Genomic DNA, 17,226 nt, shown 5'->3' on the forward strand with positions numbered 1-17,226 from the left:
ATAAGGGAAAAAATTCAAGTTTCTTTCTTGAAAAATGGCCTTCCCTATCTGAATAAAGACAGCAAACGGAAGGAAGATGCTGGTGTTACTAGCAGGCAGGCAGACAAAACTTGGCAAGAGGGGAAGGAATTGTAACCCCAGCAAGTGGCTGCAATGATTCATGGAAGTTGGGAGGGAGAAATAAGGATGTAAACTATAGACAATAGAGAGTTTAGGTTCATGCTACATAATAATATCGCAACAACAAACATACAAAAGAATCATTTATTTTACACTGGATTCCTCAACGAAAATAATGAGCAGATCGAGTAGTGGTGCAAAAACTTTATTCCTTACAGCAAGACAGCATCGACATTTTTCTCTAAAAAATTTACCAGCAATTCACTCCACCCAAACATCACTGAAACTAATATAAAAAAAAAGACACTATTTGGGATGGGTAAGTAAGTGAAGGAAGCTTATTTTGAGGGGAAAAAAACCATAATGACATTCACACAATTCATTTACAAATTATATTTCAACTGAGTGTACAAACGTTTCCACAGTTTCATAATTATACTCTCAATGAATGTAACTTCCTGTTCAGCTCTTCAAACTTCAAGATTTTTCTGATGAAGAAATCTCCGTAACGGTGGGATACTTTTGTATCTGCTATATGTATCATGTCACGGTCAATGTAGAAGTCCAGCTAGAAAAAGTAAATAATTACATGAAAATAAGACACCATTACCAGATATCTGAAGTCTTAAAGAAATATAATTAATCATAATAAAGCTAGTTCTCTTGCGCTCTGCTTAAAAAGACACCTTTTACACATGTTAATGATTTAAAACATAACTATAAATAAGTCATCTATAGGCCAGGTGAATCAGTATTTCTCACAGTCAAACTCTCGTACATCATATTGCTTTACTTCTGGCTGCCAACAGACAAAATGTTAGAATGGCTGACAGACACAGACATAAACAATCATCAGTTACCAAATTGACAGCATGATAGATTTAGAAATAACCCTCAGAAAAGATGTGAATATCCATTATGACCTTAAATTGGAAAATCCCAACACCATGGACAAAGATTCAGCTCCATATGAAACTACTTTCTGGCATGCAAAAAATAAAATTTTGTCATTATTAATTAAGCAACTTGTCAAACATTTAAGTACTTGTGGATGTAGTAGTAGTAGTAGTAGTAGTAGTAGTAGTAGTAAAGAGGAATATTCCAGGTCCAAAGCAGTAGTTTGCTAGATAATTCTTTTCAATACAACATCTCTCAACAGAATGCATACTATATCATATGTAAGTAACAGAGTGCACACGCACAATTCCCCCCCCCCTCCCCTCCCTCACACAACACACACACCTTTACACTGTCTACAGTGAAAACAATAATCATAATTACAAAGGCAGATGATATGATCTCTCTGTTTAATAATCAGTTTCAGTTTTGCACCTATGTTATATACAAAGCAAAATCTCTCTCGGAGATTGGCCTACAGAGTGACTGTTACTTCAGAAGTTTGGTGAAAAGAGGCACAAAATGTCATTTTTTAAGTAGTGAATGTCAGACAGAAAACTAATTAGAGGCAACTACGCAGAGAAAGGAAGATACACACACAACAGGAGAGATTTTTCTTGACACATGACTGTCCACTCCCAAAAATATTTTAAACAAAGTCATTCTCCGCTTCAGGCTGCAAAACTGTTATGGTAATGTGCTATTGCTGATTTAGAGAGGTATGTCATTTTCAAGTGATCATCTCATACTGCATGTGTGTGTGTGACTACACACACACACACACACCAATTGTAGAAAGTTTTACTTATTCACATAGTATAGTGTTGGGGGCAGAAAAAGTCCCTTATGTAATATTGTTATGCAAGATGACACAATGCTAACACAAAGACATACCTACATTAAAAATTATCTTCCATCTGAAAATTAAATTATCTTCCACCTGAGGTTAATAATGGCAAAATTGTTGGAAATTAGATCATGCCTGATTGAATTTATCAAAGGTTACCAATTAAAGAGTATGAAGAACAGAAATGAAATTATTTTTTGTATAATCTAAATGACAACAGTATAAGTATAGAAACTCATAGTCTGCATAATCATATCCACAATACTGTTTATGTTCCTCGCCACAAACTAACATTTTTAAGTGTCTGGACTATCTTATAATGGACAATAATTGTTGTCAATTATCTGAAGGTTGATTTGAAGACAACATAAGTCTATTAGCCGTGATCCTATTGGAGGTGGTAAGCTATTGCCCTCATCCAACTTTTGAACTGGTTTACCCAGTCAGTTACAGGGGCGCCTACAGTTTAACACTGACCCCAAACCACCATGGAGCACTGCATTTTACACACTAACAAACATTGCCAAGAAGTGGTAAGGGGTGGATCGAACCCATTACCTTCGGATTTGTAGTCTGGCAATTTACCATTGAACTGTGCATTTAAACAGCTGTTCAAATCACATTTTCATGAGAAAGTCCATTTCAGTGGGTAACTGTTGCTCAAAGTGTTACAATTTTATTATTTGAAGTTTACCAACTTTGAAAAATAAGCTAAAATATCCTGAAACAGTGGTGGGTATCTACATTCTAAATAAAGTTTCATCAACTATACAAAAGAATAATGGATAAAAGTGACAAAATGTTTTGCACTCGTTGGATATTAACAAGTGAAAGTGTGTGTGCATGTGCAAAAGGTAAGAGAGACCAAGGAGGGGGAGGGGTGGGGGGTGGGGGGGGGGGTGACAAAATGCTCAATGTTTTTACTAAACTCAGTGTAAAAGAGGTAAAGTCATTACCTGAGCCTGAAAATTCTTGTGAATAGCAATGGGACTTGTCTATGCACATTGAAATGCAAACATATGCATTAAATAATAAATTATTTGCTTATGTTTTAAAGAGAAGGAAGGGTGTTTACAATACAAACCTCAGAACCAGACTGGAATTTGCCCTCCAGGCCAGAAGTACCCTTAGTCCAAACAACATTCTTCATCTTGTGCTTGAAGCAAAGCAGATTTATAATGAGGTCTTGCATTTTTTTATTTAAATCCCATTCTGTACTTTCTCTCTGACCTTGGCTCATGAAAGTGGCCAGTTTGGACAAAGGAAGAGTTGTGTACAGTTTCAAATAGCTGTCAAAAATAAGAAAAAATTAAAAATTAAAGTCTGTATTGTGATAATACACACACACACACACATATATCCATCCGCACATATACAGACACAGCTCTGTGTGTGTGTGTGTGTGTGTGTGTGTGTGTGTGTGTGTGTCTGTGTGTGTGTGTGTCTGTGTGTGTGTGTGTCTGTGTGTGTGTCTGTCTCTATCAACATACCAATGCTTTCGTTTGGTAAGTTACAGCATCACTCACACTCACACACACACACACACACACACACACACACACACACACACACACACATACATACTAGAACAAATACTATGATATATGTGATTTCACACACAAAGAAAAGCATATTTCCTAGTTAAGAAACAAATAATTGACTATGCGTAAGCAGTTTTCATAGAAGGTTGGCATTAATGCCTTCTGTTGAAACATAAGTCATTTAAATTTGTAAATTACTAGATAGCATAAAACAAGAATACCACAAAATCAAATAAACATTGATGTTTGACCAATTGAATGTAATAAATTGTGATAACCATTATTGAAACAAATTAAAATCTAACAGCCAGAGGAGGACCACATTCTGCACAGAAATTTAGAACTTGCACAAGATTTCTTTCAAGTTAAATGACACAGCAAGTCCTTGGCAAAATCTGACAATGGAAGATTCTGAACAGAATAACAATATGAGTGAAACAGATTGTTATGCACCACATAGGAGCCACTGAGTGGCAGACAGGCACACTTAAAGGTATTATTTAAAAGTACAGTAAGCTACTGGGCAAAACCCTTCCTCAGATTTAGAAAATGCAGTGAGTTGGTGGCTGGAGTAGATACGACGGTATGAAAAAGTTGTACGGCTGGGAGTGGGGTGGGGGTGGAGGTGGGGGAATGACAAGATGGGGGTGGGGGAAGATGCTGTTGTGCTGCCTTTAGGAATGTGCAGGGACATGATGGGTACACGATGATGGGCCGCTACTGTTTTCCTTTGGGGTTGGGGGAGAGGAGGGGGGAGATAAGCAGAGGACACAAAAGGACTACCCATGAGAGCTGGGGAAGGGGGGGGGGGGGGGGAGAATGCATTGTGAAGCTGGAGTGGAAGCAGCAAAGGGCAAGAAGGCAGGTGGATGGCAAAGGTTGAGGCCTGGAGGGTTACAGGAACAAAAGATATGGTGTACAGAGAGTTCCCACCTGTCGAATTCAGGACAACTAGTGTTGTGAAGAATCCAAATGGTTTGGTCTATGAAGCAGTCGAAGTCAAGCACAAAGTGTTGTGCGGCATGCTCGGCAACTGGGTGATCCAGCTGTCTAATGAGAGCTAGAGAAAAAAAAAAAAAACCGTAGTCGGGTACATGACTCAGTTGTTCCAGTGTTGGGTGGTACGAATCTCAAAGGTGTGTGCTCCTTTAATGGCTGATTAGTGGGTATGTGAGAAATGATAGATGACTGGGGAGACATGGTATGGTGTGGTGGGTAATTGACCTCAGTGAGACCCTCAGTATACTTTATGGTGGACAGCTCATCACTGCAGACGAGATGACCACAGGTGGCTGCCTGCACGGAAGGAATTTCCTGGTGTAATGAGTGTCAGCTGTCAAAATAGTAGTACTCTTGGTCAGTCTGATATGGATGGAAGTACATATCAAGCCATCCTTGAGGTGGTGATCAACAATGAAGAAGGTGGCTTGTTGGGCTGAGGAAGAACAAGTGAGGCAAATGAGGGAGAAGATAGTGCTATTCTTGATGAATGTGTATAGGGTATCCTCACCCTCAACCCATATCATATAGCTGTTATCAATGAATCTGTTCTAGATGATGGGTTAGGGATTCTGTGTGGCTACAAAGGATTCCTCTAAATGATCCAGGTACAGCTTGGCAAGAGGATGGTGCCATGTGGTTGAACAATGGATTTGTTTGGGTACAATACCTTCGAAGGAGAAGTAGATATGGATGAGGACACAGTTGGTCATGGTGAGCAGGAAGGAGGTTGTAGGTTTCGAACATTCAAGTGTTGGCAAAGGTACAATGACAACAAGGCCACAGGCATTGGTGATGATAGTGTAGAGGAAGGTGATAAAGGAACTGTGGACAGTTGAAAGAGGAAATAGTTGGTATTTTTGAAATGTGAAGGTAGGCTATGGTCAATAGGCTGAAGGTGTTGATCCCCAATGGCAAATATTCTTTTTGTGGAGGTGCAGTATCCAGCCAGGGTGCCCTAGGTGCTTGGGTTTGTGTATTTTAGGAAGCATTTAGAAGGTAGGTGTGCAGGAAGTGGTGCGGTTAAGAAGGAGGTAGGCTCAGGAGAGAGGTATTAGAGGAGAACGGTTCCTGGAAGGGGTTCACTGTGGGAGAACTTGTAGGCAAACTTGTCTCATAGCTGGCCGAGCACCTCAACAGGAAATCCCTGCAGTTCATAACCATAGTGGTAAAGCCTTAATCAGCAGGTAAGATTATAATGTTATAATCAGTTTTAAGGTGATTGGTTGTATTTCTTTCTGCGGATTTGTGGTTAGTTTTCATACTGAAGCATCTAGGGAATGATGGTGAGACAGCATGACCTCCTTCTGGTACCTACAGTAGAAACACTTTTTTCGCCACCAACATTAGTAATTTGGCTCAACTCAAACCCAACCCTGTCTTACTCAATTTACTCCACCTAACCACAATTCAAGCCCCCTACCCCCTTGAATCATCCCCCGAGAACTTCTCAGAAATTCGAAAGCTCATAGTTTGCCTCACCAGGGTGTATAAGCGGACAATGAAAAAAAAAAAAAAAAAAAAAAAAAAAAAAAAAAAAAAAAAAAAAAAAAAATCCCGGATTTCTCAGTTAAAAATACCCTTTCTCCCGAGTGAAAACATACGTTTTTCCTTGTTAACTGACAGTATATTTTCTCTTAGAACTGTATAACTTATCAGTCCTTTGAATGATGGTTTTATACACGGGTGTAGAATTTCCCGGTGCTTTAGAGAAAAATAAACACAGGGAAAAAAAACCATGTTTTGGAAAGATCTTTAATGTGCAGCAACATGTCCACGGCATATTTTCATATTACGAAAGTATAAATTCGAATTCCATCGAACACGGCATGTTACTTTCCGAAGCATTGAAATCGAGATTGCGAAGCACTTTCGTAAGCCAGACATGGCTCATGTCACGTGATCTCGCTAGCCGATAACAGCAGATATTCAGAGCTTAGAACACGTGATGTACTCAGCCAACAGCAACATCACTGTTAAATAGCGTGAACACACAAACAGAAAAAGTTAATGGTTTAAATTAATATACATAGTGTTGCTACACAAAAATCAAAGCTTTCACATATAATGTTGTCTTTTATGCGCATATTACAATTTAAGATATACCACACAAATGTGCCAGTAAAATGTTTAATAATGACATAAATGACTGATCTTCTGGGCTCGAAATTCATCCAAAAGGGCTCGCCATGAAAGAGTTGAATTTTAAATGAGAGTCAAACGCTCTGTGATTTAAGAAATTCATCGTACATTCTCGCACACAGTTAAACTTACGTAAAAGGAAATTTACTTTGATGGTAACGCTTTTCAAACCACCATTCGGAATATTTTCCCGCGACCTGTTAGAAATATGTTCGTTTCTGCAGTTGCCAGAAAGCGTAGATAACAGGCGTCACCGCGCTTGGCGCAGCTACAATGTCGTAGGGAGACCATGTGTTCGTATGTGTAAAACATTAAAAGATCTTACATTATGTCATCGGAATTTCATGACCCATACTAAAACGTGCACATTTAAAGTGCACTTTCGTACGTCCAGATTCCCAATGAAGTAGGCCACGACATGATATTACGCTTTTCAATGTGGTTTTCGGGATGTAAATTTTCTTGGAGTACCAGTACTGTGTTATCTCATATTTAGATCAAAATTATGGCACAATGCCATAGGTGCCAGAAGTTGAAAACGTGCACTTAAAATGCAGCGAACAGTGTGTGGAGTTAAACATTTCGTTTAGAATATATTGTCTGCCTCACCGGAAAAGATTAATAAAAGAAAATTTCTTTAGCAAACCGACAAAAATAACTCCATTGTTCTGCAAGGCAATTAATGCTTGACTGTCAGAAAGGTGGAAATAAAATAAAATCTGCAACTAACAACACATTTTTGCCTTCCGTAATTATGTGAATGTATTTCGATTCACTTGATAGTTCCCGGCAACAGAAATCTGTTTTGTTTTCATTTGACGTGAGAGCAGTAAACGAAGAGGAAACAGCAACACCACTAAATGTAAACACGGGTCACGTCGAGACTACCCACTTCCTCACTATAACTCAAGACTGCTCTGCGTATCAGCCCCGGATCTACGATATTTCCGAACCGGGGCAATACCCCGCCACTACCTCGAACGTTGGAGATAGGACGCCAAAAATTTAAAAAATAGTATTTTCAAAAAAATGTTCACTTTGTAGCACACATCTTTCTGAAGAGTTTGATGTATAAAACATATGTGTTTGAGGAAATGTAAGACATATTATTTGGTCGTAAGTGTGCCAAAGTACAATGCCACACCACACAGCATTCTCCTATCGCTCGTCACTTTATTTTGCTCTGTGGAATTCAAACGTATATATTTTGTAATGGATGTCATCAAACCACATTCAAGACAGTGGAAATTAAAATGTACTGTCGTGCCTCTCTTCCTTACATTCGGCCAGTTTGACATCCTGTCCCTCTTCTTTTTTTTTTTTTTTAAAAAAAAAAGAACTCTTCTGAAAATTTGCACTCTTTATTCCCTATCAGCTAACAACTTGCTGCTTCTTGTGACAAAATTAAATACAGGATACATAAACCCAGACATAAAAACAAACATGAGACAAGCAAGACAATACACATTTCTTCAATCGTTAGCTTCTAGAAATTTTTTCTCTCTAACCTTGCTACAGCTTTACATGGTGTGCTTTCCTTTATGAGAAAGAATCTATTACATCATCACAGTTCATCAAACGTTTTGCTACATGAAAAATCAAAATGTCATTGTCTAATACTGAAAAAGCTGTTAATACAAATAGGACCCAAGACTGGTGTGGTTTCCCGATCTGATTACGTCATTTTGTCACTGTCTGCTACATAAAACAAAACAGGCCTTTCTAATACTGCAACAATTGTAACACACGCCAAATAAACGAGACTTTTGGCATAAACAACCTTTTTTGTAACGACTGAATATAATTCACAAAGTACCAATCTCAAATGCCTATTAGGCCTACTACAAGCAAAAAGTATTATGTTACGAAATACTTTCACATTTCATTCACAAGCTCCAGTTTTTCAAGCATGAGATCGAAAAGTAGTGGTATGAAATATTGTTCCATAATTTGTGTGATATCGCCGTTTCTTCTCCTTCCTCGCTCTAACAAACAGTCTTATCACTAATTCTGTTACTATTCTTGCCAATGTCAAAGCTTATTCATGGGTAAACTTCACTAATTCAGCCAGAATTACCAGTTTAGTTATCCCGCGATTATTCTCGGTTAGGCGTTGTTATATGTTCGTACAACGCGTTTTCCGCACTTCTTCCGGAATAGGACTTAAAGCGGCTGCTAGCCGGGGATTGTAGGACTGGCCCTTACTGGTATAGCGATCTGGCCAAAAACTTTGTCAAAATTTCATTTTCTTGGATACGTTGAGAAGGTAATATGTAATCTTTCTTACCTGTTATTTTGTTTATTTCCACTTCTGTAATCTGAATCTATGGATTTCGCTAGTAATTATAACAACACTCATCATTCGCAAACCCAATTAACCACACAATCAGACAGCAGTTGGAATTCATCTGTTCGGCCTTGCTCCGCTCAGCTCGTATAGCCCCTTTTGTCTGTAGGAAAGCATGTTTCTACATGCGACTCGGATTCCCCTGACAGACAAGCATTCAGAAATCAACTTAACGATTCATTCAGAAATCAACTTAGAATGTGTTCAAAAACCGACAGGGATACTTTCAAAGTCATATGAATAATCGATAGACTATAGTCTGTCGGTAAACTGAAGAGTGATTGAGCGAGTCCCCACTCTGCCTACCCAGGTACATCACGAGGCGCTTCTACAGGCTGCTTCACAAAGTAGTACCGGCCCTGCCGCGGCGCGCGCTTCAAATCTGTGGCGATGCCGTGTACTGATATGTTGTCGTCACTTTCTAAATTAATAACTATGACGTCTAGTAGGCCTTCAATAAGCCCATCCTTAACCCAGTACTCTCAAGTTTCTCCATGTGGGGGCAGTATGCACGCCTGTCATCTTGAGTTATCATTTCAAAACCTGTAGCAGTTGGGACAAGTGTTTGTATATGCTTTTTTCGGTTACTGCAAAATTTAGTTTGGAATAAAAAACGGAAACTCAGAAAACTGCTTCATACTTTCTTTCACCAACTGCAGCAACTTCATCATGTAAATATCTCCAAGTATATTTCTTCCTCTGACGAAATTTTTGGGTTTTGTTCACGCCATTTTCAATTGGGTTTAAATCACAGTTGTATGATGGAAGTCGCAGCACAGTGTGCCCATAAGCTTCAAGTATTTTATTAATTTCAAATACTTTATCTTCCAGCTTATGTTGTTTAATTAAATCAAATAATTTTGTTTTTATCATTGACAAATCAGCTTTCACCTTATTTTTTAATAATGATTCAATCATTTCCCTTTTATTTGAGGACCTTGTCGGAGCTTTGTTATGCTCCTTGTTGTGACTTGAGGTGTTGTACATACAATAACAAAATTCGGTGGCAGATTCAGAAGTACTTTAGTCCATATCCAATTTGAAAAATTTTCGTAGTTCATTTGCCCATGGTAGTCCCCTGTTGTATATCCCGCTTTATGAATTAACTGTGCGTTGCATAAAAACCCACCTTTTGGCTCAATATTGACCACTATAATCCTATTGCTTCTGCTAACACTGTCGATAATGCTATCAACGCCAGGGCCTTGCCAACATTTTCTGTAAGTAATATTGTTGTCCAGCCAAGTTTCATCGATACAAAAGAAATTTTCTGCCTAGCTCCCTTAATTTCCTCACATGGTCCAGGTACTAACATTGCCAGTCAATTATATCCATTCTCTCTATCAGAATATTTCGTTTACTTATAGATCTTTTTCAGGTAAATCCCATTTCAAGCAGTGTCTTATGTAAAACATCATTATGCAAAAGGAAATCGATATTTTTGTATCACGGCAGTAAGTAATGCCCGTAATGCAGGCATTATTTTTTTTTTTGTTTCTGTGAAAGTCCTCCATCGTTTGTCGAATGACCGATTTTGTGAAACTGCCTGTAACGACCTCCCAAAATTATCAGTTTTCCTTCTAGCGGTTCCAGTAAACCACGCGGTTTATTTTCATGTTTCTTCCTTATGCGTCTTGTTGTGGTGAGAGTGACGTTTGCATAAATTGCAGCCTTCTGAGTGGGACTGGTAATATTAGCCAACAGTTCATTTTGTGCCGCCTCTTTAACACATGATGATGTAACATTGGAGACGATCGAACACTCGTTACTCCGTAAATACCTCCTCCATATTCTGCACATTTTCTTGCAATGCACGGTGATTATCCATCACTTCCGGATACCAAAGTATATAAGTAAGCATACAAAATTAAATGTCTGACACTGGAAATTAAAATCCCACGAACAGTACGAAGTGTATCACTGCACGCCGATCTACGGCGCTAGGCAGGTAACGGGCAACTGATTTTGGGTGACCCTGTAGACCAGTGGTAGAGTTCTTCTGGGAAAGGCCACTTCCCCCACCGAAAGTGCTGCTCGCTCTTGAGTTTACAGACTATAACGTGCACTGGATGCTAGGCGCTTTGTGAAACAAGGTTTTTTCCCTTAAGAATATGAATTTGCTCCCCCCACCCCCCCTCCTCCCTCTAGATCTGGGCCTGCTACGCGTGCATGAATCTGGCAGCTTGGGCGCTCCAGTAAAATTTTTCGCGGTAGCATCTAGCTGCTTGCTGCGTCTGCGTATACAGCCCACAGCCACATTTCTGTAGCCAGATGCAGGGGAAGGTACTACTCAACTGCGCATGCACACGATCCCACTCGTAACTGCTAAAATGAATCTAATGTAAACAGTTGTGACGTTACAATCATCGGAGGCAATTTGTTGTTACGAAGCACTGCATAGTCTTCATAAAGCCTTTGACTCATTTTGCTGTTGGCAGACGCTCATATGGGCACTGTGTTTTGTTGCTGTATATGGCGCATTTCCTTTGCAATTTAAATTTTATTTTCGTTTTTTCTCTTGTTCATGTTTTATTGCTTCAGTATTATTCTGCAGTGGCGGGACACAATAATATCTTTTGTTAGAGTATCAGTTCTTACCAGTCAAAATTACAAAAATTTAACTGAAAACAAAAACAATGAAAAATTCTCAGAATTCTAAAAAATTCCCGGGTTTTTCCCGGTTTTCTCCCAGATGAAAAAATTCCCTGGTTTTTCCCAGATCTCCCGGTTGTCCCGGGTCTTATACATCCTGCTCACCATCATTCCCCAAATTCTTCAACGTGAAAACCAACCTCACAGACAGAACCACAGTCTACCACCTTAAAACTAATCTCAACCATATAACTCCAACTGCCGACTCAGGCTCCACCACTGTGGTTATGAACTGCAGGAATGACCTTGCTAATAGACTCCACCAGTTGTCAGACACATTCACCTGCCTTCTTACTGCGGACCCATTTCAGAAATCCAACATAATCTCCAAACCCTCCTCAAATCCCTTGGTCCTTCCCAGAACCTCTCTCCAGAATGTATCTCCATCCTCACACTCCTATGTACTTCCTAAAATACACAAACTCAACCAAGCAAGATGCCCCACTGTGGATGATAATTGTGCTTCAGAAAAAGAATCTCTGCTGCTGTGGACCAACACCTTCATCCTGTTACTCATAACCTACCTCCCTATTCGAGACACTAACCATTTCCTCAACCGACAATTTAGAGTTCCTGTAAATCTACCACCTGGTACCTCGCTTGTTACTGTCGATGCCCTGTCCCTTTACATGAATATTCCCAATGCCCATTGCCTTGTCACCAACGAACAATACCTTTCCAAGTACCAGACCTACAACACCCTTCCTGATTACCATGATGAACTGTATCGTCACCCACAATTACTTCTCCTCTGAAAGCACTGCATACAAATAAATCCACAGTACACCATAGGCACCTGCATAGCATCACTCTTCACCAACCTACTCATGACCCATCTAGACGAATCCTTCCTAGCCACCCAGAATCCCTAATACCATACCTAGTTCAGATTCACCAATGACGTCTTCGTGATATGGACCAAGAGGGAAAGAAATGTTTCTCCAGACCCCCCTCCCCCCACTCCTACCACCACAACTTCACCTGGTCCTCCTCAGCCCAACAAGCTGCTTTCCTCAATGTCACCTTTTGGATGACATCATCAGTACCTCCCCATTCACATCAAATCTACCAACTACCAGCAATACCTCAATTTTGACAACTGTCATCCATTCCACACCAGGATATCCTTTTCACACAGCCAAGCCACTTGTGGTCATCGTATCTGCAGTGATGAGTGGTCCCTCTCCAAATATGCCAAGAGATTGACTGAAGTTTTTCCACATCAAAACTACCCTCCACACCTAGTCCAGAAACAGATATACAATGCCCTGTCTCCGCAGTCACCTACGATCCTTTAGATACCCACTGATGGACCACAAAACAGTGCCACCCTCATGATTCAGTATCACTGGATCACGTTCACTGGCAGGGTTTTGACTGCCTCTCATTGTGTTCTGAAATGAGAAATATCTTCTCTATCCCTTTTCCCACAATGACATTCCAACACCCACCCAACATATGCAATGTCCTTTGTCTGTCCATATACCACTTCTGTTACCAACCCTTCAAATCATGGCTTACATCCCTGGAGAAGACCCAGATGCCAAGGCCAGTACCATAGATCTCCGCACTAGCTCCTATCCCAGTCCTGTCTCAATCATTTCCTACACCATCAAAGTCATTTCCTACACCAGCTATACGGTCTACTAACTTAGTTGAAACTGCTTGCAGCATTTTATATGGGCATAGCCACTGCCAGACTGTCACCTAGAGACAGCTGGATCACCCAGTTGCCAAGCATGCTGTGCAGTGCACATGATTTCTATAATCGTTTCACTGTCAGTGCCAACTGGATTCTTCAGGCAACACCAGCTTCCCTGAATTGCACGGGTGGGAACTCTCCCTGCAACATACCCTTTGTCCTGGTAACCCCCCTGGCCTCAAATTATGTCCATCCCTGCTCCTACTTCAGTTCCACATCTTCTTCCCCCAGCCCCTTCTGCATCTGCACAGTCCTTCCCCTTTACTGTTTCTCTCCTTCCCCTCCCTGCCCCCAACACGGTCACCCAATTATGCACCATGCACTAGATCATCCTGTCCCCACCAAATATCTACACACACAGGCTGCACTATAACATCTTCCCCCACCCCTACCCTGCTTTCCCTCCTAATCCCCACTCCATACTTTTTCTTTGCCTTCTTACCTTTTAAATATGCCCATGTGCCATTCAACACCTTTATTTGGTGAAAAGCACAGGAAGCTTAGTGCACATGTGAAGCTTTTGAGGGAATAAATATGTTGGAAAATCGTGTTAAATAGCCTAAGCTTCTTAAAAAGATTAAGACAGGAGGTTCTTGGGGTACTTACACATAATTCGGATAGCGTTTTCTGTAGAAAGAAAATTGTCTTTGATGTGGGTGAATTGCCTAAGAAGATAATTCTATAGCACATAACATGGAAGAAGTACCCAAAGTAGATGAACTTTGTGTCACTGATATCTCTAATGTGTGAGATTGGCCTAATGGTAAAAGTAGTCGAGGACAACTTTGTTGTGGTCTGGAGGACATTAAATTCCCAGGTAACCCTGCTATCAATGTGGAGGCCTGGATTTGGAGCAGTATGCACTTTGTATCTGCTGACTGTCTTGTACAATAGTTATCTCCTGTGGGATTTTGTTACTAAAGCTATATAAGAAACAGTGGTGGACCATGGGCTGATCCCTGTGAGCCTCCATGAAATAAAGAACTCCATTCTGACTATATCACCTCATTTGCTCTACTGCTCTCATCTTAAAGTACCTTCATCTTCTTCCTGCCTTGGATGCAGACTTTTAGCCAGCTTCCAACTGCCCCTCTTTGAAGACAAGTATTTTTGGTATACACACACACTACAGCCACAGAAAGATCATAAAATATACCAACATGCCTCATTTTTTATTTAGGATTGCCAGTACATCATCTGTAATGGAAAATATAGCTTCATTTGTGTGTGCTGTTTTGGAACAAACTGTCTTTCACCGATAATCTCGAAGTTTTCAAGATGCTTCAAAATTCTGGAATACAGTACTTTCTTGAGGAGTCTGGCAAATGTCATCAAGAGAGAGATGGGGTGATAGTTTGTGACTTGTGCTGTATCGCTGTTTCTGGGAGGAGGGTGGGGTCTTCATTAAAGCAAGCTTCATTCTTACTCGGAAGATGCCCCGATTCACAGAAGTTTACTGGAAATATTAGCTACAGCTGATGATCCTTTGCTTTTTAAAGAGTCTATGGTTTTCTTTATTTTGTTTCCAGCCATGGAAAATACTCAACCTTACATGATTATGAAAATAGTGTTTCAGCACTTCCATGGCATATTTTAAAGAGCCAATAGTCAGCAGCACTCAAAATTATCACTGAAGACTTCTGCAATCATTTCTTGGTTGCTTAAATGTAGGAAGTCATTTCTGAAAGTATTTGTATGGAGTGTAGCCATGTATGGAAGTGAAACATGGACAATAACTAGTATGGACAAGAAGAGAATAGAAGCTTTCAAAATGTGGTGCTACAGAAGAATGCTGAAGATAAGGTGGGTAGATCACATAACTAATGAGGAGGTATTGAATAGGATTGGGGAGAAGAGAAGTTTGTGGCACAACTTGACTAGAAGAAGGGATCGGTTGGTAGGACATGTTTTGAGGCATCAAGGGATCACAAATTTAGCATTGGAGGGCAGCGTGGAGGGTAAAAATCGTAGAGGGAGACCAAGAGATGAATTCACTAAGCAGATTCAGAAGGATGTAGGTTGCAGTAGGTACTGGGAGATGAAGAAGCTTGCACAGGATAGAGTAGCATGGAGAGCTGCATCAAACCAGTCTCAGGACTGAAGACCACAACAACAACAACAACAACAAATATTCAAAACGATGCCTTTAGATTTTTTTGGTATAGTTACAAGGCATCTTTTATCCCCCTCTGATGCATAGTTTTTTCATATTTTTTGGACTGATTTCTATAAACTACTTTTAAAAAAGAATCTTTAAATATTGTTGAAATTTCATTGCTTAACAGACAGTACTTTGAAATGACATCTCTTTCACAACAGACATGTTGCCAAATACTTACATAATTAATAAAACGTCTTTGACCATCATGGTCAGAGAGACCATTCAATATTTTTACAAATAATAATACTGCCTATTTTTCCTTGGTCTATAAAAATGTTGCAAATTATTAGGGTGTTTGAATTTGATGTTGCTCTGCTGGTATAAGGTTGTAGGTGTAAATCAATTTTTCCAGGTCTGTCTTCCCTGCTAAGTTAGGAAATTTATATTGAAATCACTAAGTATGGTGACATCTGTTTTACATTTAAGCAGGTGCAGTACAAGAGTCTAGCTGCTACAAAAAGAGACCAAGCTTCCATGGGGGTGCTCTACCTATTTCTACAATCAACAAGATACAGTTTTTTACAGGCAATTCAATGGCACATGCTTCAAAATATTGTTTTAAATAAATATTGCATACGTCAGTTCTGCATTAGATTTGGCACAGTTCTTAAAGACAGCAATGTACTTCACAAAGTTCTGTTCATGTTCTGGGAGCCAACTGTATGAGGCTATTTGTTTTTATTGCACCCCATTTCCCATTATTTTAATAATATTAAAAATTACTTTGAGTAAATGTTTCTTGTGACCTTTAAGATGAAGCCTGTGGTTTGTGTAACAGGTCTGAGCAAATGCATGTTCTTCAATGATATTCACATTTGTGAAGCTGTTACGAACTACTTCATATTACACACTGGCAATTTCCAGTATTTCTTATACCAGAGATGTAAAAATTCTGCTTCCAGCCTATCTGCCGCTACCTCCGCCAAAAACTTTAAGCAGCTCAACCTGCCTCAGTGGAGAGACAAGAGTACATGTGTGTAGCCTGAGACTGCAGTGTGTGTGTGTGTGTGTGTGTGTGTGTGTGTGTGTGTGTGTGTGTGTGTGTGTGTGTTCTTACTGGCCGAAAGCTTTGTTTGTGACAGTCTTTTTGTTGTGTCTATCTGCGACTCAGAATCTCCACTATATGGTGAGTGGCAACTTTCCTTTTCATAATATTGTACATTCCATCCTGGATTTTCCATTGTTTGATTATTCTCTCTCTCTCTCTCTCTCTCTCTCTCTCTCTCTCTCTCTCTCTTTTTTACCGACAGATCTGAATTTTCAAGTAATTTATTATTATAATAGATAAATATAATTAAATTCACATTCACAAAAATTACGACTGGAAAAAAGACTGACATAAAGAAAAAATGAAAATGTTCATGCGATGATTAAAATGTGACAAAGGAACAGAAATTAAAAGAAAAAAAATACATTTACACTAACTGAATAAAAATAATGATCAAATCTACCTCAATAAAGATTTTAAAATAAAAAATATTTAATGCACCTGACAAGATTTGACCCACAACCTCCTACATGTGAAGCCCTTTCCCTACCCATTACAACACACTATCAGTATATGTAACACAACTTTTGTACTGCTACTGAGCACCACGCAAAATCATGAATTTTTTTCATCTGTTATTCGTAAATGAGGACCCACTAGGGTTAATGTCTGCAGGGTGTGATACCTGCGATCCTAACCTACATCACCATATACTTGGTTTCAAACAGTCGATCCCATCACTCAGTACCTCTTATTGTTAATGTCAAGTTGAACACCATAGACAGTTGAATCTTCTGGCCAAATGGCTCTTACTTTTCACAAACATCTTG

General features: G+C 39.6%; 1 protein-coding gene across 1 annotated transcript in view; it reads right to left on the reverse strand.

The window, feature by feature from the left end:
• Window positions 1-498: 498 nt before the first annotated feature.
• LOC124607048 (eukaryotic translation initiation factor 3 subunit L) overlaps window positions 499-17,226 on the reverse strand; it is a 64,801-nt gene continuing 48,073 nt past the window's right edge. The window contains exons 10-11 of the mRNA XM_047139224.1: window positions 2,949-3,153; window positions 499-688 (exon numbers count right to left, since the gene is read on the reverse strand). Coding sequence (XP_046995180.1) covers window positions 554-688; window positions 2,949-3,153 — 340 coding nt within the window. The 3' untranslated portion in view covers window positions 499-553. The remainder of the gene's footprint in view (window positions 689-2,948; window positions 3,154-17,226) is intronic.

Source organism: Schistocerca americana, chromosome 3, assembly GCF_021461395.2.
Source record: "Schistocerca americana isolate TAMUIC-IGC-003095 chromosome 3, iqSchAmer2.1, whole genome shotgun sequence".
Taxonomy (NCBI): Eukaryota; Metazoa; Arthropoda; class Insecta; order Orthoptera; family Acrididae; genus Schistocerca; species Schistocerca americana.